General features: G+C 50.1%; 1 protein-coding gene across 5 annotated transcripts in view; it reads left to right on the plus strand.

Moving 5' to 3' along the window:
• ATP11C (ATPase phospholipid transporting 11C (ATP11C blood group)) overlaps window positions 1–22,746 on the plus strand; it is an 804,025-nt gene that overhangs the window by 208,067 nt on the left and 573,212 nt on the right. For 3 of the 5 annotated variants that reach the window (XM_085607957.1, XM_085607954.1, XM_085607956.1), the window contains exon 1: window positions 1,675–1,844. The exons of the other annotated variants lie outside the window; for them this stretch is intronic. In XM_085607957.1, the coding sequence (XP_085464083.1) occupies window positions 1,794–1,844 (51 nt within the window). In that variant the 5' untranslated portion in view covers window positions 1,675–1,793. Of the gene's footprint in view, window positions 1–1,674; window positions 1,845–22,746 lie in introns of those variants that run through there. 5 annotated transcript variants of the gene reach the window in all.

Raw genomic sequence — 22,746 nt, forward strand, 5'->3', positions numbered from 1 at the left:
GCTGCCGGGACATCATCCCGGCGTTCACGACCCCTACGACGGACGCGAAGCCGAATGACGCCACCTTCCGACGCGCAGGGGTACTGCTGATGAAATCTTTCCGGATCCAGTCTGACGCCTGGGGGTAATTCTAAGGTGAGGAATCTATCACTAACTAATGTCTCTTACAGATATATCGTTACCGAAGGTAAGTAACTTGTGCATCTGGTTAATTTTGTACACGTTCCTGCATCAAAGGACTCCCAGTTATTTTGCAACAGCAGAACTCAGGATAACTTTCTGGGCTCCAAAAATAAACTTACCTCACGAGTGGTCTGGTCTTGTCCAGTACAAGGCCTCTGTTATGCAATGCCTTAGCCTTGAACATTTGGCTCTCACACACTCTTTTTGGTAACGTTGTCTTTATTTTATTTGTGCCAAGAAAACCTTGCAGTACTTCCTTACACAAGTAAGCTTGCAGTTACATTTAAAAGCACGCAATGGCAAGCAACATAGACAATGACCACAATTCTAAATGATCAATCGCGTACCACATTTGGCCTCCAGTGAAGTTCACCTCTTTCTTTCAGTGTTGTGGGTGGGGGTGTACCACCCCTCTTGCTCCCTGGGGTCTCTAGCCACCAAAAAGGCCGGGTGACGTCTTCACACATTAAGAGATGTCCCGAGTGTCCCGGCAGTTCATGGGAAGGGAAAAAGAAAAGTGTGGACAAGGCCGAGAAGAGAGGAGGAAGAAAGTTAAGAGGAAAGCATGCGGGCGGGAAAGAATAGTGGACAGCCTGGGAAAGGAAAGGAAACCTGCACACCGAGTGGAGTATTTGGAGGGGCAGAAGAGTAGGATGATATAAGCTTTGTTTGTCCCTGTGCACTTGTAGAACCACGAGCCCCACAAAAGGGGTGGGAGGGGTAGGAGATGTAAATGATGGTTAATCCCAAAGGCCAAAGACTGGAATGGGTCGACTCACGAGCCATCAAATCCAACTCCTTGCCAAGAAGCCCGGTTGAGACAGGCTTCTCTCTGGAATGCCACTATGTGATCCCATCTGCTAGAGTAGGCTCGCTTCCTTCCTTCGGCACTCTGAATGAGTACGAGTCTTTCATTTTTGTATTGCTTTTTATTACTCTCTTATTACCAGGGCTTGAGTCGGGGTACCACGTGGGTGGATGACGTCCTCCCACTTATTTTACCGGGAGCTCCATAACTGGAGCAAATGAAGCCACACATTCACTCTTTGGCCTCTCTGGGGCGTGATCGGAGCTCATTCAGAACGCTGCTCACACGCTGGCTTCTCTGATGCAATCGCAGCTAAGGGGTGAGCGAGGGGCGGCAATGAGCCTGATGGTGCAAGCCACCTTTCGTTTCAACACTTCCTGTTGTGACGTCAGCGTCCCCCCACTTCTTTTTTTAAGGACTTGTGCCCTGCTTATTACACTCCTTACGGTCCCAAATCATCCATTCTCGTAATAGTTATCTTATTTTTTCTGGTCGAAACGTATACCTATTTTTGCGTGTGGTAGTAGGTGTTTTGGCCTAAAATGATAAGTTTAACGCTCAGTTTATCTCTTCCACTCACCGCCCCCCTACCCCCTAAAAGTAAACTGTCCCCTGCTCCCTTGCCTCATCCCCTTTGAAGTTCTGTCTGGGCGCTCACGCCGGGCTCGGCAAACAGAGTCGGTGACCTTCGCCCGTGTACAGGCTCAGCAGGTGGCACGTTCTGCCCCGTGGAGCGTGTAATCCCCCGGGACCGGCCCGCGGACGGAGCGGGTGACCAGCTGCCCTGCCCCAACTGGAAGGGATGGAAGCGTATCTGAGAGACGACTCCTGCTACGCCCTTTGGCCACGCTGGGTAAGTGCGACACACGAGCTAAACTTCAGGGCATCCGGAAATCTCGTCTCCGAGTGTCTGCTGAGTGGTGACATGTCCGACTAAACACCGCCAGGCGCCCTTCACCTTCAAAGAGAGCTGGTGTTGGGTTTAGACACGTTTATTTAATGACCAGCTGAAAATACTGGACCGGTGCAAAGCTACTAAGAGAAGGCAGCTATAAAAAGCCGTGCATGTGAATGCTGCCAGGATCAGGGGCTCTGCAGCCCCTGCCTGGGGGCACCCTCCAGGGGCCCTATCCATGCAGGGGCCCGATTCAGTCCGAGGTCAATGAATATCTGTGAGATACTGGACACTCTGCGACCCTCATCACAATTTAAACTGAGCAAAAGATCTTCGACAGATATCTGATGTGGCTGCTGTATTATTACAACCATGGAAGACATTTGCTTATGTTGATAGAATATTAACACTTCAGCATATTTGTCTGAATGCTTTGTTATAGTCCAACTCCTTTCAACAAACATTTCACAATTTAGAAGGGCTATCTCTCGCAAGGGTTTCCTACAAAAGACTACAGTAATAGAACGCTCGTAATTTATGTAAACGTTTGTAAATTACACCAGTTTGAGTTTTCACAAAACCTTCCTTTTAATTTGGTATTATCTGTGACCGGTTGATTGAACAGGGGAAAGTGTATGATATTCACCAACAAACCATTCTTACTCCTGGCTTCCTACATGCCCATCCAGGCGCATTGTATAACATACTCATTCTAAGAGATAGACCATAAAGCCCATTTGCAATAAACCTTTTACATTATTGTTTTTATTGCACTCTAAGACACGTTCCGTAGCTTGTCTAGGGTACCTGGGCACTTCCCCCATCAGCAGAGCTTACCTGCACACAGCAGCTCCTGGTGGGTAAATGCCTCGCTGGAAATGCAAGACCATAGGAAAACAGGCTAGAGTGGGAGTAGGAGGGCCGCCCCTCCCCAGAAAACTAGAAAAGAAAGGCAGGGTACTGGAAAATATAGAAAAAAATCCCAACCCAACAGAGGGGCAGGCTGCAGAAGCTCATCACAGCTTGACATCTGACTCGCAACCCAAAAGAAGAGGTGCACTCAAGGGTTGGAGGAGGAAAGGGAAGAGGGTAGCGTAATTGTACCACTGCAGTTCAGTCCCTGGCGTAGAGCATGTGTCGATGACTTTCCCACAGTGAGAATCCAGATCTTTCAGGTGTAGCTGCCATGTGCTGTTTAAGCTAGAGAACTGTATTCCTAATATTTGTGCATACCCACTCAGACACCTCCAGGAGCGTTTACCAGGCTTGTAAGATTTTCTTGCAAACCCTTGCACCATAACACCAGAAACATCCACAATTGTCATAAAGATTAAACATTTCATCAGGATGCGTTAGATATGTACATTTTTCCTAGAGACTTGCCCCTTGGTAAGTTAAGTGGAACTAACCCTCGCATAAATCAAGCATTTTTTCATTCCTAAATCTGTTTTAGACAAATACCTGGACAAATTTTGCATAGTGCCTCAAGGGCGCAATGGGCATATGTGCCCCCACGGCACTATGGTGTTACCGAAGAATGTATGACTTTACAACGCATTCTGTTGTAACGCATGCCTTTACCACGCATGCGTTACAATGCGAATGCCATCACCACGAATATCCTTTACCACGAAAATGCCTTTAACACGCATACTTTTACAACTATTTTCATTGTTAAATTATGCATGTTAATGGCATTTTCTTGTTAAAGGATATTGCACTTATCTACTCTTTAAATTTTTCCCTTGTGGGACACCACCCCCTCATTCCCCCTTACCTCTCCTCGATCTTCCTTGGTGACGTTCCACGTCATTAAGAGGAAGCGGAAGTGTCCTTCCATTTTTTCTAACGACGTGGATTGCCTCCATATCTCTTTTTAATTGATGGAATCTGGTACGTTTGTTTTTATATTTTATTTTTGGGGGTGCCCCCCCAAGCCCTCTTTTTTAATCCCACGTTTTTTTTTTGGGGGGGGAGGGGGCCCCAACCCCCCCTTTTTTTTTCTTTTAACTTTGGCACACATGCCTTTACTATGAATTTCGTAGTAAAGGTATGCGTGGTAAAGGCTTTTCGTTGTAAGCACGCATGCGTTGTAATGCATGTGTGGTTATGGTTATGCGTGGAAACTGCCGCGTTGTAGTGGCCGTTTCCCATTACCGAAGGGGTCGCAGACACTTGTGGCAGTGCTTTCTTGGGAAGGTTGTTCCCTCTTTTACATTGGGGCTCAGCCCCAATTAAGTTAGGGCTGGAGTTTGCCACTTACCCCTGTTTTATTGTGGATGCGGGCTGAGAGACAAACAGACCCTTAGAGTGCGCACTGTCCTCGTTTGTACCCAGTGCACCTATTTAAAGGACATTGTGCCTTGTATTTATTACGGCCCCTGGGGAATGAACTCTTGTCCTGTTTGTTTAAGATTTTTCCATCCCGCAAAGACTAACGTGTAAACTAGTACCCACACTACATTATCTTTTGGAGCATGTATGCTGGACCTTCATGAGCTCTTGGTCCCCCCTTTTGTTGTGATAACATTAAAACTAGCAAGACAAAAACAATCTAATATCACTTCAATTATAGGGATTTAAAAATCTTAGATCATAATATCTATCTCCTGTGGTAGAAGTGTTTGCCTGCTTTGTGTGGTCTTTCTGTATATTTCCAGATTTGCAAGAGTTGATTCTAACTTCGTACAGGAGTAATAACTTTATAAATGGGATATACCAGTCCTGCATGTCATCATATTCATGTAGTACTCATATGTGGCTAATACATTTCTTCCTTATGCTTCTCGCTTACCTCACACATTTATCAAATTGATTTAGCAAATACAGCTTCTCAGATCCTAATATCCAGATGTTGCTTTTGTGCAGCAGGCGGTTATTGATTTCTTTTTTTTTTTTTTTTAAAGAAACCTTTATTGGACTTCAAGGGGTTACAAACATGGGCCTACAACTCTTTGGGCCGGCCGCTAAGTAGCATGAGACGTATCATTCACCGTTATACAGATTGGTCAATCCGGGGAGCCCGTCAGTCCATCATCGCACCCAATGAAGGCAGAAGCAACAGTTGAGTGACAATATTAGATAAGGTTTCAGTTTTCAATTTAAAATTAAGAAACATTACACACAAACAAGGCAATAGACATTGTGAATAGCAGGATGCGCTCCCCGGGGTAGGGAACCAATGATCAGCGGCAGAGAAGGGAGGGGGGCACGGGAGCAGAGGAAAAAGCAAACTGTAACACACTCGTAACTTAACAGACGAGGAATGCTCGGCTAGGGGGGACGAAGGGGCATCCAGTACAACAGCCAGGGGAGGGGCACAGATGTCTCCGCGATCAGCGTTCCACGGACCCCACACCCCAGTCCATTTCCGCGGCTTGCCTCTCGCTACATACACCGTCTTTTCTCTAAACATGCACCAATCCATATTTTCCTTCCACACCGAGACCGTGGGCGGCCTCTGGGAACCCCATAACTGAGCAATGTTACGTTTGGCCACCATATTTCCCAAAGTCGCCCACCGCGTCTGAGCCACATTATAATCGTTTGGCTCCCACACGTTCAGCAGGCATCTCCTAGCCTCTGGAAGCAGCGCAACGTGAGTGACTTCCTCCATCACCGCATTCACCCGACGCCAAAAGAGCGCCACCTCAGGGCATTCCCATAGAACGTGAAGGAAAGTACCCAGCGAACCACAGCCACGCTTACACATCCCATCCACGGAGAGACCCATGCGCATCAGGCGGGGACCAGTGACGTACACTCTATGGAGTATCTTTAGTTGTACGAACCGAAGGCGGGCCAGAATTGCCACCTACCGCGGGGAGGCTATTGCCGAAACCCAGTCCTCATCATCTAATTCCAAACCGTCAGCCACCCAGATCTCCCTCAAGCGGGTCAACAGATCCGCCCGATCGTTGATAAGCTTTTTATAGATCAAGGAGATTGTGCTGTCAGGCACGTAGCCATCGAGCACCCTATCCTCCAGCGGGGAGTTTTCCGGGATAGCGGTGGCATCACAGAAAACCGAGCACAACGCGTGACGGACCTGGGCATATCGGAAATACTCCCTATCGTATAGCTTATATTCCGCTTTCAGCATTTCAAACGTTTTAAACTCCCCTTTCACCCAGAGGTCACTCACTTTACATATGCCAATCATATCCCATTTCTCAAACCCTTTGGTTTTCCACAAACAGCCCAGCCTTTCAGAAGCATACAGTGGAGTCGCTCGAGTCAGGCGGTCCTTCCAACCCATCGCAGCATTAGCAGCATGCCACACCCGTACCGCTATCTTTGTTGGGCCGGTCAGCTGCACACCAGGAGACTTCGAATAGAGTGCTCTATTATAGTCCCCCCCCAGGCAATAGCATTTTATCCATCTCGAACGCCGGGTTCAGGGCCGGCCCGTACATCCCGTGGTTCACCGCCGCCAGTTGGGACGCCCAATAATAACGCTTGATATCGGGGAGTGCAATACCTCCATCATACCAAGGGAGTGTCAATTTTGTGAGAGCGATTCGGGGTCGCCCGTCCCAGAACAACCGCCTCTGCAGGCTCTCCACCTCACGGAACTAGCGGGCCGGTATGACGTCGAGTGAATTTTGCAGTGCATACAGGAATCGTGGCAGCGACATCATTTTAAACAACGCCGCGCGCCCGACCGGCGAAAGCGGAAGCCGTCGCCACCTCGAGACGTCGGCCCTCAGTCGTTGGAGTGGGGGGAGTAGGTTCCGCTCATAACGGGCCACAGGGTCCAAAGTTATGAACACTCCCAGGTATTTAAACCCTGACAGCGCAATCTGGATAGGGCAGCCACGCGGAAGGAGAGGAGCGTCCCCTGAGAGAACATAGACGCATGACTTGGCCCAGTTAATGACCAAGCCGGAGTTGCGACCAAATGAGTTCAGAACATCGACCAGTACTATCAGACTGCCGGGGAGATGTGAGGTACAGGAGAATGTCGTCCGCGTAAAGAGAAATGCGGTCCTCAAATTCAGGCGTCCACCTAATGCCGCGCAATGAGGGCTCCCATCGTAACCAGGCAGCCAGAGGTTCCAAAGCAAGCGCAAAAAGGAGGGTTGACAGCGGGCAGCCCTGCCGCGTGCCTCTTCCCAACCCGAAGGGCGCCGATACTCTGCCATTCACAACTACCTGAGCCAACGGTTCCTCATACAGCAACCTCACCCAACTGATAAACCCGGGGCCAAAACCAAATTTCGCAAGCACCGCCCAAAGATAGGGCCATTCTAGGGTATCGAACGCCATAGTGGCATCCAAGGACGCCAAAACGGACGGTTCGCGTATGTACCCCGCTCTGGCGAGCACTCCATGAAGACGCCTCAGGTTCAGGGCCGTATTACGGTGAGGTATGAAACCGGACTGGTCCGGATGGATCAAGTCGCCGACGACCCCAACCAGACGGTTAGCTAAAACCTTAGCAAGAATTTTAGGCTCAGCGTTTAATAAGGAGATGGGCATGTAAGAAATACACCGATCGCGCGGCTTCCCCTCCTTGTGAATCATGACTATGGTAGCGAGACGCTGATCATAGGGGAGGGAGCCCACGTCACGTGCCTCAAGAAACATGTCGCGGAGATGAGGCGCCATCTTGTCCGGGCGCAGTTTATGCAGTTCAATGGGAAGGCCATTGGGACCCATGGCCTTGCCAGAAGCGATCGAGCGAATGGCCAAAGCAATCTCGTCAGGCGACAACGTCGCATCCATCAGTGCCCTATCCGGGTTATTGATTTCTTGATTAACACCTCTGTGGTTGAAATAAAACACCTGTAGTAGTAGACAGCAGGTGAAAACTCATGTTGTCTCCTGGTAAGACGCAGTACCCCAGTGCTGCAACTGGTATAGCCCTCAGCTGCTGGCTATAAGGCTATATAATAAACCAAGAGTCTTAAATCTAGTTGCCCTACGATTCTCTTCCTGCTTTTCAGTTCTTCTCTCAAAATCCCTTTTTCTCTTCTCCCTTTTACAGTATTGGTATACAGACAGGACATAAGGAGAACTATGGAAATGCTTTGCTGTGACCATGAGTAGGTAGTGTTGTGGGCCTTCACTTATGATGAAAAATTCGTTTTTCTATTTTTCTGTAATAGGGTGTACTTGAAACTGTTAGCTTCTCCTGGCATCCAGGATAATGTACACAAGCGAATTAGAGGAGGTCTTTTTCTCTGTTCTTGACATTAGTGAGAACTAGCTAGACGCAGTAGAGATAGCATTTCAAAGAATGGAGTGTTTGGTGTTTTATGTTGGTCGAATCAAAAAACACTACTTACAACTTGTGTTGTACACATTTTGTTGAGGCATGTTCATTCAGAGGCAGTTTGACTCCGCACATAGTCTAGAATGATCTACTTGGCATAAATGCAGGTGAGCATAGGAAACCCAACCATTGCCCTACGTTGCTGTCTGGGAACCCAGGCACCGTGCATCAAGAGAGCTGCACGGATGACCCCCGGGCAGCAGAAGAGGACACTTGTATGTGGCGGAGTTGAAATGCATTGGGGGCGGATGTACATATTAAGGATCTAACGTTGTTGAAGGGATCCCAGGAGTGAGCTGAACACTTTTTAATGTTCTTAACTGAAGAGTTGATCATACGTGCGAAGTGACTCCGTGTGGTATTGTTAGGATATTCATGTGTGTCAGTAAATAAAAATGGTTTATAATTGTTCATACAGTTTGTGTTTTGTTGAAGGATATGGATGTTGTCGTGCAGCTGTAAGGCTCCATGTGAATTATTGAGAACAGAAGCAATGGGTGGGCCGGCTGAAAACATTCATGACTGTATTTGTCATCCGGATACTACTGCTCCTCACCCCCCCCCCCCCCCCCCCCCCCCGCTTACCAAATGGGACACTCCAACTAATTCAAATAAATACAGCTTGGAACCTTGGACTCGATGTGAAAAAACTTTTCGCATTCTCAAAGCCAGCGATTGGCAGCTTTGTGACTGCAAACATCCTTGTCTCAATGTACAAAAGTTAGTTTGTGAGTCGGAAAAGTATTTCTGATTCACAAAGTAATTTTTGTGACTCATTCCGAAAAGCAAATAGGAGAGGGCATTGAAAGGGTGTCGCCTCTTTGTTAGTTCCAATGAAATGTATCACGGGTTAGTAGCCGATACACAAAGTTTTATTGTGCCTGTGTAACAACTTCCCCATTGGAAATGGTAGTGAGCGGCCTCGGGGGAAGAGCATAGAGTGATCAAGGGGCCCACTATGCTGCATGGCATGCCCCCCTTTGTCATTCCTTCCAATTGAAAACGGATTTAAATCAGCCAATGTCACATTGGAGACTCGAGCTACTTACAAATGAAAATGTTCACTGGGAAGGAATGTGAATGGATGGCAGTGGTCTGCTGCCCCGCTCATGCCTCTATCCGTTCCTTAGCAATGATCGCAGGGTCTGCAGAATGACCCCTGCCAAGGGGTGCAACTAGAACCGAACTCGGGGGTGGGGGTGATTGGCTAAGACTCCCAGCCAGGTGAGGCTCGAGCACTGGTGGTGGCTGTTACAACAGTCTTTTTTGGCGCTCTCCTCCCCCATAACCTCCCTCTCCATGAATTCCCTCACTACCTCTCCCCAACAGTGCACCTCATCTCTCCATAGCCTTTCTCTCATGTACATTCCATTTGTTATAGTGCTGTTCATAGTTCACTTAACACAAAATTCCGTGATCTGCATGGTATACGTTCTTTGCAGCAGGCTCATTAATCCTCCATGCTACTTTACCATGAGTCAATACTTCCACTAGATAAAAATCACAGCACCCCTCACCAAAGTCCGCTTCAGGTGTGGCTACACTGGTTGCATCGCCCTAAAGCCATAGTGACCACACCGTCATCCGCTCCACTCAACACGCATGCACAAACGTCACCCAAAGGATTACACTGACACTTTCATTGTGGGTGAAGAACTGCTGCAGGTTTATTTCATACAACATAAGTATGACGATAAATGGGTTATCTTACGGGCGATCCAGGGCAAGCAGCCCCTCGCTGCTCCGCCCGCCTGGTGAGCCAGCACGCACGGTGGGTCGATGCCCGACAGTGCGGCACATATTTATTTTCAGATCATCCACTGGGTCACGTGATCTGTCTCCTACTCCCGCCCCTTTTGACAGGGGCGGAGCGTGTTGTGGCACACCCCCGGTTGGTCAGGCCCCCCAACCGCCCGAAGGACTAACGGGGCGCCGTCGCGGTCTTCCCAGAACCCCCTTCGGCTCCTGGACCTTGGCGCGGGCACCCTTACTGTGCCGGACAGGGGTACCCTTACTGTATCGCCTGTCGCAGAGGTACCCTTACTGTACCCGTCTGCCTCCAGATCGCCCTGTAACTCCGCCTGCAACGCAAAAAAAAGAAACATTAAAACATTCCAATAACGCGCTGTCTCCGCCACGCAGGGTAAGCGGAAAGGGTGGGAATACGCGTGTCCAGGCAGGAGCGGCGCGCAGGAAGCAGAGGAGGAACTGGGCGAGAGGGACGCCTAAGTAGGGGGGGGCTAGCCTCGCCCCCCCTATCGGCCCGCCTCCTACCGGCACACTCATTGGGAGATCCCCTCCCTGGGCGCCGCCTCGCTCGCGAGGCGGAACAGGGGGAGGGGGGAGGCTGCGACGGGCGGCCACTAGAAAGCTGCCCTGCTGATGTCCCACTGCGTGGGACGCGGGCAGCGGCATAGTGACCACACCGTCATCCGCTCCACTAAACACGCATGCACAAACGTCACCCAAAGGATTACACTGACACTTAAATTGTGGGTGAAGAACTGCTGCAGGTTTATTTCATACAACATAAGTATGACGATAAATGGGTTATCTTACGGGCGATCCAGGGCAAGCAGCCCCTCGCTGCTCCGCCCGCCTGGTGAGCCAGCACGCACGGTGGGTCGATGCCCGACAGTGCGGCACATATTTATTTTCAGATCATCCACTGGGTCACGTGATCTGTCTCCTACTCCCGCCCCTTTTGACAGGGGCGGAGCGTGTTGTGGCACACCCCCGGTTGGTCAGGCCCCCCAACCGCCCGAAGGACTAACGGGGCGCCGTCGCGGTCTTCCCAGAACCCCCTTCGGCTCCTGGACCTTGGCTCGGGCACCCTTACTGTGCCGGACAGGGGTACCCTTACTGTACCGCCTGTCGCAGAGGTACCCTTACTGTACCCGTCTGCCTCCAGATCGCCCTGTAACTCCGCCACAGCTCTGGGGAGGCTTCCGTCGCTGCCAGAGCCCCCCTTCCTCCCTTCGCTGTTATAGGTGCCCTGCCCCCGCGAGCCAGCTTTTAGTGGGCTAAATTATGGGTCCTGTTCTGTAACCAGTGAGCTATAGCTCCTGGTGTTGTAGATGGCCCCATCTAAGCCCCCAAGGCCCGAGACGCTATCCTAATCGGAATAGGGTCTGCTGAAATAAAGGACCCATTGGGCCTGGGGAGATGTGCCAAGAACTATTCGCCCCCCATGCGGGCAGGTTACCCTCTTCACAATTCTGGGCCTGCCCCCTTAGACTATGAAGGCGAGAAGGGGTTTACTTAACCTTTGGCCAGCCCCTCTGATTGCTAAACCCGGAGCACAGGAGTGCTCCTCGGTGCCTGCGCGTGACCATGGGCAAGGGGCGACTCCTGCCCCTGCCCACCATCCCCTATTCCTTATGGGAATTATGCCCCTACCGATCACTCAGTGATGTAACCCCCTAGGCATACCAGCTTCGGGAATCTGTCCGGCTTAACATTGCGCGCTGACAGTAAAGTTCACGCATTGAGGATTGACTAAGTCCTGCTACGCCCTTCCCATCATGCTCCTCAGAAGGAGGGTGGCGGGGGGGTGCCCCCCACCACAACCCAGAGCATCCCCAGCGGTGCCAAATTCCTGCTCCGTTGAAGTAGAGATTCGGTGCACCCTGGGCGTGACCAATGTTCTATTGTCATAATGTCCCCATGTGTTTGCCCCGCTGACACCCCAGTTATTGGGACAGCAGCCCCCATATGCTGGCTGGCGGCGCCCCCTGAAAACGGTAAAAGTGTCCGTAACCAGGATCCCAGTCTCCTGCAGCTGCAGTACGCGACCAGTGATTCCGGTGGAGAGTGCCACCCGCCGCAATGGTCCTCTAGGCATTACGAAAAGCACTATTTTACCTGGGCCTATCTCCAAATGATGGTGATTTCACCCAGCTGAAGGCCGGAGGCCCGCCTCTGGAGCCTATTCACTTGTTTTGCTACTCGGGCCCCCTTCTGGGTGGGCCTCAGAGTTAGGGCAACGCGCGTGCTCCCAGGGCACGGTGCTGCTGGAAAGCAGGTATCGGATACCCACACGCTGGTACCTTATCTGTTGCTAAATGCCCTACCGCTGGAAGCTTCCCAGGAAACGTAGACTTCGAGGTCCCACCTAAATTGATCCCATCGCCTGGGGGGAACCCAGTGGTGGCAGGACCTGCATGTTAACTCCATCCCATCGTAGCTCTCGCTTATTTGTGCCGCCGAAGCAGGCAATGCCCCCTTAGTCTCAAGTTCTACCCCTAGAGGATAACCTTGGGGGCAGACAAGTCTGTGGGAACCAACCGGAAACTTTGGTGCAAATACCGGCCCTATTCTGAACGTTGCGAATGCTGCACGGTCAATAATGCCCTGACGCCCTGGGGCTCTACGTGGTCTTTACCAAACTTTGAACGACCGCACACTTGCTATATAACAACTATACCACCCACAAGCCGGGTGGAAGGTCTTCATTGAAGCAACCCGAAATCTGTCTTTGGTTGCAGGGGAATGCCCCCCAAAGTACATCTGGACCTATTCCTATATGGTTCCTTCAGCTACTCCTCCTGCAGGCCTAACTCTTGGTTATGGTGCCCCGCTCAGTGTTCTGCAGGCTAATCGGCTTAACCATGAACTATCGGTCGATTTGAGACAGAGGTAAACCACGGGTTGCCATCCGCTCGCGAGCGGCGCACCCGCAACCACTTGGACAATCACGCCGGTAACCTTGTGCCGTGATTTAGGCCCTAGTGATGCGCTATGTGGTGACCACTTATTCTTTGCCGCTATGTCAGTGCGTCCCCGTATTCAATGCGATTGGGGCACTGAGCTGCACCCATATCTAACCCATCTAGTGGCTCAAACCAGACTTCCTTTAGCATTAGATAATAACTACCATTCTATCTCGGTTGCGTAGCCCCGCCCGACTAGGCACCCACCCGGGTGTCTAGGTTACAGTTAGATATGTGTGGGTTCCCCATATCAGTGTCCGTTGAAGGCGGCCCACATAAGCATGTTGGCGGGGCCGAGTTGCAGGCTTAAGCATACCTCTTTTAGACTGTCGGCAGCGACCCGTGTTTAACTGTCACTAACATGGCAATGACCGTTCTACGTTAGGACTATCTCCCCATGGTCCGCCCTGCCCAAGGACTGATGCACCTGGGAGGGCGGGGCCGTAAGGAATGGGGGGGTGGGTGTCGAGACAAAAACAGCAATGACAAACGACCCAAGCCCCCTTTCAGCAAAAGGTTGTAGACGAGCGACACGTGGTCACGTGTGGTCGGGATCGGACTGCGCGACCCTTGCTGTAAGTAGCACTTTTATGACGCGCGAACTCGACCCGAAGGTATGGCAACACTGTGCATGAGCAACATATTTACACACATATTCGGGCACGGGAGTGAGATCATGAGCCGCCAGGTCCACGACCCTCGGGAACCCAGGCATACCAGGTCCAGCAGCTCGCATACATATTCGGGCACGGCGATATTCATTGACTTACCCAGCGTCGCAACCCAGCGTGAACTCGATCCGAAGGTAATGGCGCGCCGTTCATGAGCACTGTATATACATGCATCATCGGGCACGTGGATATTAAATTATCTGCCCAAAGTCCCAGCGTGACCCGCCCGAAGGTGTTGGAGTGCAGTACATGAGCCATAGGTATTAACATACCTATTCGGGCACGGTCGATTAGTGATTAGCTCAAACCGTAATGTGCGCGAAATTAATCGAGCGCCGGACACAAGCACCGACTGAATAACCCATTCGGGTGCAGGGGATGTCGTAATGCCCGTAATCATCTAATGCGCGCGAATGTGGGCACAAGCAATTCTTGTGAATAATACGTGCACTTGTATCATGTGTCTGCATTATAGGAAGCCAGCAATACATGCTGCATATTTATCTAGCGTGAACTCGACCCGAAGGTATCGGAGCAAAACTTGCGAACTATGCCTGCACTTGTATCAAGTATCTGCCTTATAGCAAGCCAGCACATATATGTTGCATATTGTATAGTGCGAACTCGACGCCAAAGGTATTGCACCGCTTCACATGAGTAATGTCTTTACGTTACACATACAGGCACGGGGGGTGTGAGAGATTCGTACCATAGAACACGATCCCCATTCCAGGTCACGCGAGCACCGCACCAGATTAACCCTTGAGGTGCGTGGGGGGGATTAGTAATACCCGTAATCGCCTGATGAGAACAGTGCATGTACTGGTATCATGCATCTGCCTCATCGGAAGCCTGGAATTACATGATGCATATTTATATAGTGCGAACTCGACAATAAGGCATTTGGAGCACTTTACATGAGCACCGTATTGACATTACATCCTCACGCAGGGGGTGCTTAAGAAATTTGTATCATATTACCCGATCCCCAAAACCGGATCACGCGAGCACCGCACCAGATTTTCCATTGAGGTGCGGGGGGTTTATTAATGCCCATGATCGCATATGTGAACAGTGCACGCACTTGTGTCATTTATCTGCCATATAGGAAGTCAGCAATACATGTTGCAGAATTATATAGCGCGAACTGACCTGAAGGTGTTGGAGCGCTTTACCTGAGCACCTTATTTACATTACACATTCAAGCACGGGGAGCTTACAAGATTCGTATCATACTAAACGATCCCCGTGCCAGGTCCATTGCGCCAGCCGCACGCAGCCCACTGCAAGCCCCCCCACCCTCAACGGCAGCGTAGCCGACGGGGGGCGATAACCTTAACCAGGGAGCGCCACAGGTGTTGCACCTCCCGCGATCAGCGGGGACCCAGGCAGCTCCCAGCTGTGCAGTGCTGGTGTGTTGGGGCCGTGAACCCACGCTAATCTCCAACCGGCTCCCACGGCACAGGGTATGCGGCTTCTTAGCCGGCCGCCCCCCCTTAATTTACTCTGCTCACGAAGCCGGACCGAATACGAACTATTCCCCCCCTTTCGGGTCTCAAGGCGCCGGGGGCCACTGTGGAATTGGAGGCCTTGTCCAAAGTCACATGGGGCTGAGGGTGTCACCGGGGATCGAACCGTGAGTTTTGTGCTCCAAAGTCGGGTGCCAAGGCCACCGCACCACACTAGGCCACAGTGACTGTTGGCATCACGCTGCTGCGACGCTTGGGCAGGGGATAGTCTAATCAATGCCGAAAATAGATTTCCGCAGCTTGCCTCTTTATAGACGGGGCCTCAACAACGCTGACTCATGGTCAAACGGGCTCCTGATACAGGAATCAGGACATCATGACCCACACCTCGCCCATGGCCAGATCCGGAAGATATGGTGCTTTGCTGGACATCCCCACAGTAACTGAAAGACGCAGCGTATTAATTTAACTGGAAATGGTGCCTGGCAGCTGCCGCCTGCATCGCGCCAGAGGCCCAGCCAGGTAGAACATATCGCGAGGGAGAGGGTTGTCTTGCGCAGCACTGGAATCGAGCTGCGGTGCAGGCCGCCACCGCGACCCTGGAATCAACCCTGGCGCAGATCCCTATCCCAAAGAGGCCTGCAGCCAGCAAATCCTGCCCTTTTCTTTGACAAGGTGACAGGAGGGTTCTTATTGTACGTGCTTAAAAAAGCACGAAATGGACCCGAAGATATTGGAGCGCTCTACTGAGGACCTCTCTCCGCAAAGTAGGGGTTATCCTGTTACCTTGGAGTGGAGTGGGGTCGGGGGCAGTGGCGCACCGGAGACGGATTAGGAGCAGCGCGGGAGCCGCTGTGCACCTCACTGCTTCCCGCCACGGGGGGTCTGGTCTGGGCGCTGTGGGGGCAGTGGACGCGGCCCCGAGACTCTAAAACACCAACCAGATTGAGATCGAGGACCTCAGCCTCGGTCCTTGACTACATGTAGCTCTTTATGCATATCTTCTTTATCTAGCGCGAACTCGACCCGAAGGTATTGGAGCGCGTAGCCCCGTATTTACATACATATTTAGGCACGGGGAGATTAAGTGATTTGGCCCGAATCAAAGAATGCGGCCGCGGCCCCGAGACGCGAAACACCAACCAGATTGAGGACCTGAGCCTCGGTCCTTGTATACGTTTCGCTCTTTATGCATATATTCTTTATCCAGCGCGAACTCGACCCGATGGTATTGGAGCCCGTATCACCGTCCGTATTACATAAATTTTTAGGCACGGGGAGATTTTAAGTGATTAGCTCCGAATCACAGAATGTGGACGCGACCTCGCGGCTCGCCCCCTGTATTCCTGTACCAGAGAACGGGGCAACCAGAACACATGCGCGACTGTACACTAGGGGGGGGGGGATAGCACAGAGACGGGAGCCCAACGGGCGGTCATACATACCACTTCTTTCAATATACCGCCTCGCCCGCCTGTACCCCCACGACCCCCCAGCCGCGGCACCTGGTACGGCACTGCGGCCTTGGAGGATGCTAATTTAGCCGGCGCCACCCGCCTAGATGTAGCGGCGCCAATTCTCGACCATGCAGCCCCCGCACTAGAAGCGCCTCCCTATGTAGCATTGGACCAACCCGAAGGTAATGGGAGTGCTTAACGTGAGCGCTGGTTAAAGCGCTGTTGTAATTGTGAGGAGGGGGGGGGGAGCAGGAGTGCCTATCCCCCCCCCAATATTATTTATTTCATGTACGTTTGAATAGCGCGAAGGTATGACGGCGCTTTACATGAGCATCAGTTACAAGCTTACATGAGCAGCCATCAAAATATTTATTTCATGTAGGTTTGTACTGCGCAAAGGTATGACGGAGCTTTACATGAGCATCGGTTACCATATTCATTCAATGCAGTTTGTACAGCGCGAAGTAAATGAGCACCGGTTACATTATCAGACCACAATCGCTCTCCTACAAGGCACGATGCGGCCGCGGGCCCGAGCTCGAAAAACCCCGCCCCCCCCCCGGATTGAGGACATGAGCCAGGCCCTTGTGAAGGTTTGCTCTCTAAGTCTGTATTCGTTATCGAGCAACCGCGCGACCCAAAGACATTGTAGCGCGCAGCACCGTCATTAAATTAATATTTAGGCACGGGATTAATCCCCGTATCACAGAATGCGGACGCGGGCCCAGGATTCAAACGCACCACGCCGCTTGAGATCGCTAACCTGGGCATGCCTGTATTCGTTATGTAGCGGGAAAACAGGCCGCAGTTATGGGCGCGAAGTAGCGGCGTAACGTATATTACATACATCTTTAAACATGGGGAGATGAAGTGATTTACCCCGAAATCCAAGATTGCGGACACGGCCCCGCGACTCGAAAACCCCGACCGGATTGTGTTTGAGGACCTGCGCCTCAGTCCTTGCAATCAGATTCCTTATCATTGTTCCTTATCCAGCGGGCACTCGACCCGAAGGAATTGTCGCAGCGCCCAGGAGCAGGCAGGCCGCAGGGCCCAACCATCGACACCAGGGGCCGGGGCCGCACTCAATGGCATCAGCCATGCTTGGCCCGCACTCCCCAACCTCCGCAACGGTCCGGGCGAAATCAAAACAGCGTGCTCTTTAGCCCAACCCCGCCTCCCCAACCCCCCATGCCCCCATCTTGCGTCCCCTCCGCCCGTGGCGATCCTCGCCACAGGGCCCCGTCGACCTGGTACTGCCCAGGGACCGGGCCGGGGCGGAGTGGGTACAGCAAGACTCACCAGAACAAGAAGCGTGGAGGCGACGACAATCAGCAGTGCCACGGGGGCCGGAGGCGCACGAGGACGGAGCGGACGACGGACCGATGCAGCGAGGTAAGGCAATACGCGTGTCCAGGCAGGAGCGGCGCGCAGGAAGCAGAGGAGGAACTGGGCGAGAGGGACGCCTAAGTAGGGGGGGCTAGCCTCACCCCCCTATCAGCCCGCCTCCTACCGGCACACTCATTGGGAGATCCCCTCCCTGGGCGCGGCCTCGCTCGCGAGGCGGAACAGGGGGAGGGGGGAGGCTGCGACGGGCGGCCACTAGAAAGCTGCCCTGCTGATGTCCCACTGCGTGGGACGCGGGCAGCGGCAGTCCTGCTCCCAGCAAACGGCCAGTACAAACTTTTCCAGAAATGGGGTCAGAGTTAACCTCATAGCCATTATATGAGGAAAAAGATTTATGTAAGTGGTGAGGTGTGATACTTCCCCCAAATTCCAGCAAGCAAAACAAGTTAACATATTTCTTGTAGATGGTTTAAGGGAGAGTAGACTTCTCCTCTGAGAAATTTTGAGACTTTTGGGATCAAATTTGCTAAAACGCCGCAGGCCCTCATAGGGCATTCATGAAATATTCCAGTACTTCCATGGTGCATCAGGGAAACCTGGCCTTTCCTATGAGTAGATCTTGTTTTTTTCAATTCTCTTAAGTCAGAAATTACTTCCACTTTACTACGGCCATCATTATTTTCATGGGTGAGTCCCTTTTGCCAAGGAGTACATTTATTATGACAGCACCAGAAATTTCACATCAGGGGTACCTCTAAAAATTCACCCAATATCCTCGGGTCAGCATTTTGCTATTGACACCCCATATAAAATGAGTACAGGAAATCTTATGACAAGTTACCTCAACTATCAGGTCCAACATTTTGTGCATCATATCACGGCCTGGTGTGGTGGCTTGTGTTCTGTGTCCCTGCCGCTATGTATGGCTGGGCTAGCGGATTTCTCAGTTAAACAGTTCAAGTCCCCACAGCCAATGATGATGTGTTAAGAGAAGCATTTCAGGGCCTGCTGTTTGCCATAGGTAACACCTGCTATCCATATGCTATTTGTGCCCTTGTCTATAAGGCAAGAATAACCTCCAGGATACCAGGCCAGCAGCACACTTGTACGCATAGCACATATATACGCGCACAGACACACATTGTCTCACACGCACATTCTCACTATATCTCTTGCACTCTTTCGTACATTTGTAATCTGTCACACTCACAGAGTGACACACTGCTACTCCCACTTCCATTTGTCAATCTGCTTTTATTATGCTAGAAAAGCTTGCCCTGCTGCTTCTGCTGTACCTGCTTTTCCTTTTAATGAAAAACATATTCTCTAAACCCGATTCAAAAATGATAATATATTGCTTTGTCAATGTTTGTTACAAGTATGATGTGAATGAAAAGTGCACATGCTTAAAATAGCTCTAGGGGGGCTAATATTTGGTTTCACATGTGGCTCAAGCAGTTACAGTATTGGAAAATAACTTATTCACATTCTAAAATGTAATTTCACAGCATCCAACTGATCTTGTGAAATGCTTGTCTTCTTCCGTAACCATGAATTTTATCCAGTAACACTTTCCATTTTTTGTTTTTTGGGACCCAACTTACAATGTAAAAAAACTACATGTCCATGAAGGAAGTATTGCGGTGAATGGAAAACCAGGAATGGCACATGATCCTCAATGATAGCCCAAAGCCTCAGCCTTAAGGCTGAGGCTTTGGGGAATGGTGCTGGATTGAGGATTGTGTGCCATCCCACATTCTCAGTCCACTCTCCCCTCTTGCACCAACCCCATTGTTGCAGATGGAATTAAGTAGGCATCTAGTACTTTGGAAAAGGAAGGTATTTTGTGGGTGGCTTTGTAGAAATATGTGTATATTCATGAAAGTTGTGTAATTTGTATAAGTGCAGAGTAAGAGGTGTGCTCTTGTAAGTGCTGGGTGATGGTGAACAGTGTGAGTGAGTGCAACATGTGCGGCGCAAGTGTAGGGTGAGAAATGTGCTGATGTGAGTGGTTGGGTGAGCTGCATGAATGCAATGTGAGAGGAAGGCCCATGAGAGTGAGAGGAGTGAGTTCAGGGTGGTGTGAGCGGTGTGAATGCAGGGTGAATGGTGTGCCTGTGTGACGTGCAGGGTGAGTGGCGAGAGTAAAGGGTCATTTGTGAGAGTGACTGGTGAGTGCTTGATGAGAAGAGTTAGTGCATAGTGAGTGGTGTGTCCCTATGAGGTCCGGCAGACTATTGTCTCTGTGTGCAGGCAGGATGAACAGAGTGCCTATATGGATGCAGGCTTGTCTGTGTGAGTGCAGGGTGGGAGGAGGAAGTGCAGGGTAAGTGGTGTGACTCCAGGATGAGTGCTGTGATTGTCTGTGAGTGAAGGGTGAGCTGTGTGAGTGACAGGAGCGCCTATAAGTGCACAGCTAGCGATGTGACAGTGTGAGAGTAGGGTGAGAGGAGTGACTGCAGGGTGAGTGATGCGACGGATGAGTTTGGCTGTGGGTGAAAGTGCCGAGTGGGAGGAACAAATGCATGCTAAGTGATGTGCTTGTTTGAGAAAGATTGCAGAGTGAGACGTGAAAGTGACAGGTGAGTGAAGTGTCACATAAGTGCAGGGTGAGTAATGTGCTTGTGTAAGTGCAGGGTGAAAAGCGTGAGTGCATTGTGAGTGGTGGGAGTGCAGTGTGATCACTGTGAGCGCAGGTTGAGCAGTGTGATCATGTGACCGCAGGATAAGTAGAGGGAGAAGGGCGAGGGGCATGAGCTCAGTGATGTTGCTGTGAGTGCAGGATGAGTGAGGTGCTCGTGTGAGCGCAGGGTAAGATGAGGATGAACGGTGTAAGTGCAGGGTAACAGCGTGAGTGCAGTGTTATCGCTGTGAGTGTAGGGTGAGCGGTGAAAGTTACAAGTGAGTGGAGTGCCATGTGCGTGCTGGGTGAGCCTTGTGCTTGTGCTTGTGTGAGTGCAGGGTAGGAGGAGGGTGAATGGTGTGAGTGCTTGATGAGCAGTGGGAGTTGCTGTGAGTGCGGGTGAGCATAAAAGTGAAGGGTGAGCAGTGTGAATGAGGAGTGAGTTGTCTCGATGGAGGATGTATTCCCAGACACCTGAAGTAACTTGGCATTGTATTGATGGCTGGCGTAGGGTTTCAGATATAAGTTAAACTATTGCTATTATGGCATAAATCAGGGTTGGAGGGTGGAGAAAATAAATAATTTGCTGATCTTTCAATTAACTTTCAGTCTTGTGATTAGGGTTGCCAGCTGATCGGATTTCTACTGGCACCACCGATATTTTGATGTTCCAGCCAGTACAAATATTAGTAAAATCATGACAAAGCCGGTATTTTTAGCGCTAATCTGTGCATACTTCAAAGATCAAATATAAATACAAAGCAATTTTAAATGTGTTCTATGGCTGCATTAATGATAAATGACTAATAATTAAAGGAAACAAACACAGAAAAGTCATGTTACAAATTAACACATTCCATTTTATTTACAGTCCTATTTGGTGTCAAGGCGAGGCCTTTCCAGACTCTTTAAACAACAAGAAATGGCTGGTATTTTTCTTTTGGAAAGGTGGCATCCATACTCATGTGATGCCCTTTCACTAAATGCATTCTCCCACTGTTGCAGTAAAAATAAAATACAAATGAAAGGAATAGGCAGAGTGGAGACCCAGGGGGTACTGGAAGCAGTAAAAAATAAAACAGAGCCTCGTTAACCAGTTCACAAACGGCATGTAAATATTTAAATGTTTTCTAAAAGACCTGTGAAAAACTTGGGTGTGGTGGAGATAAGACTCTAGACACTGCCCAGCCGATGCAACAGTAGCTCGAGCTGCAGAAAGCCAGGCGGAGACACACAGTGGGGGAGGGGGGCTAAAGCTCTTTTACCCCTATAGGCGTTGAGCATTTGCCCCTGCTTTATGAATTTCGATAAGACACAAGGTTTTACGACCTCCTTAAAATGTGCATGTTGCGATGCAGCTGATTACCACATCAGTCGTATCAGAAAAACTAAGCCTTGTTCACAAATGTTTCAGTGAACATTTAGTGAACGGAGCTTAGAACATTGAGTCCCTTCTCTGTAGTTGTTAACCTTCTAACTTCTGTAGACCCCCAACAAATCACTACCAGAAACAGCAGTCTCCCGCCTAAGCTATTTCTACATTTTGAACCTCAAAACAATATACAACAATACAGAAACAAGTATACATTAAACACATACAAAAAACATTATTTTATTTAACAAACAAAAAATTATAAAGGTCAAAAATTTAATTTTAATGGAAAGGTTCGAGCTTTTCAAAATGCAGCTGTTTTTCCTAAAAGGTAAACAGACACTAGCATTTCTGTCTTTTTTTGCTCCTAATGCTTTCTGCTGGAGCACAGCAGTGCTTCTTCAGTTCAGGCCACCAACCATGCACTCTAGATTCCATTTGCTCTACTTGTGCTGCTCCCACAAAGGATAACAACTTATTTTTTAGCATCCAATTTCAAATTCCACATTTACAGAGAGATTTAATATTTTTGATTTCAATTTTTTTGGCTATGAACTTTATGAATGTGGTAATATTTCATTTTCTGAACAGTTGTCGACCCCCTAAATAGGCTTCGCGGACAGGTGTCTGTGAACCTGAGGTTAAGAACTGCTGCTCCAGACTATTCGGTTGCAGGGGTAGGGGAGTGAGGCTACAGCACAATCGTAACTAGGTTATTTCACTACCCATTGCAGTAAAACATCAACCTTATGGACCAAATAGTTAATATGCCTTAATGTTGGTACTTTAATTCTCCATATCCTTAGCTGACAATCATTCGGCAGTCTATCTTGGATTAGATTGAAAGAACAAGGGATGATGTAGGATATCCTAGCAGTTTCCTGGATACAACAAGAACAAGCATTTGCAAAGCAATAGGTTTCGCATTACTG

Source organism: Triturus cristatus, chromosome 5_2, assembly GCF_964204655.1.
Source record: "Triturus cristatus chromosome 5_2, aTriCri1.1, whole genome shotgun sequence".
NCBI lineage: Eukaryota > Metazoa > Chordata > Amphibia > Caudata > Salamandridae > Triturus > Triturus cristatus.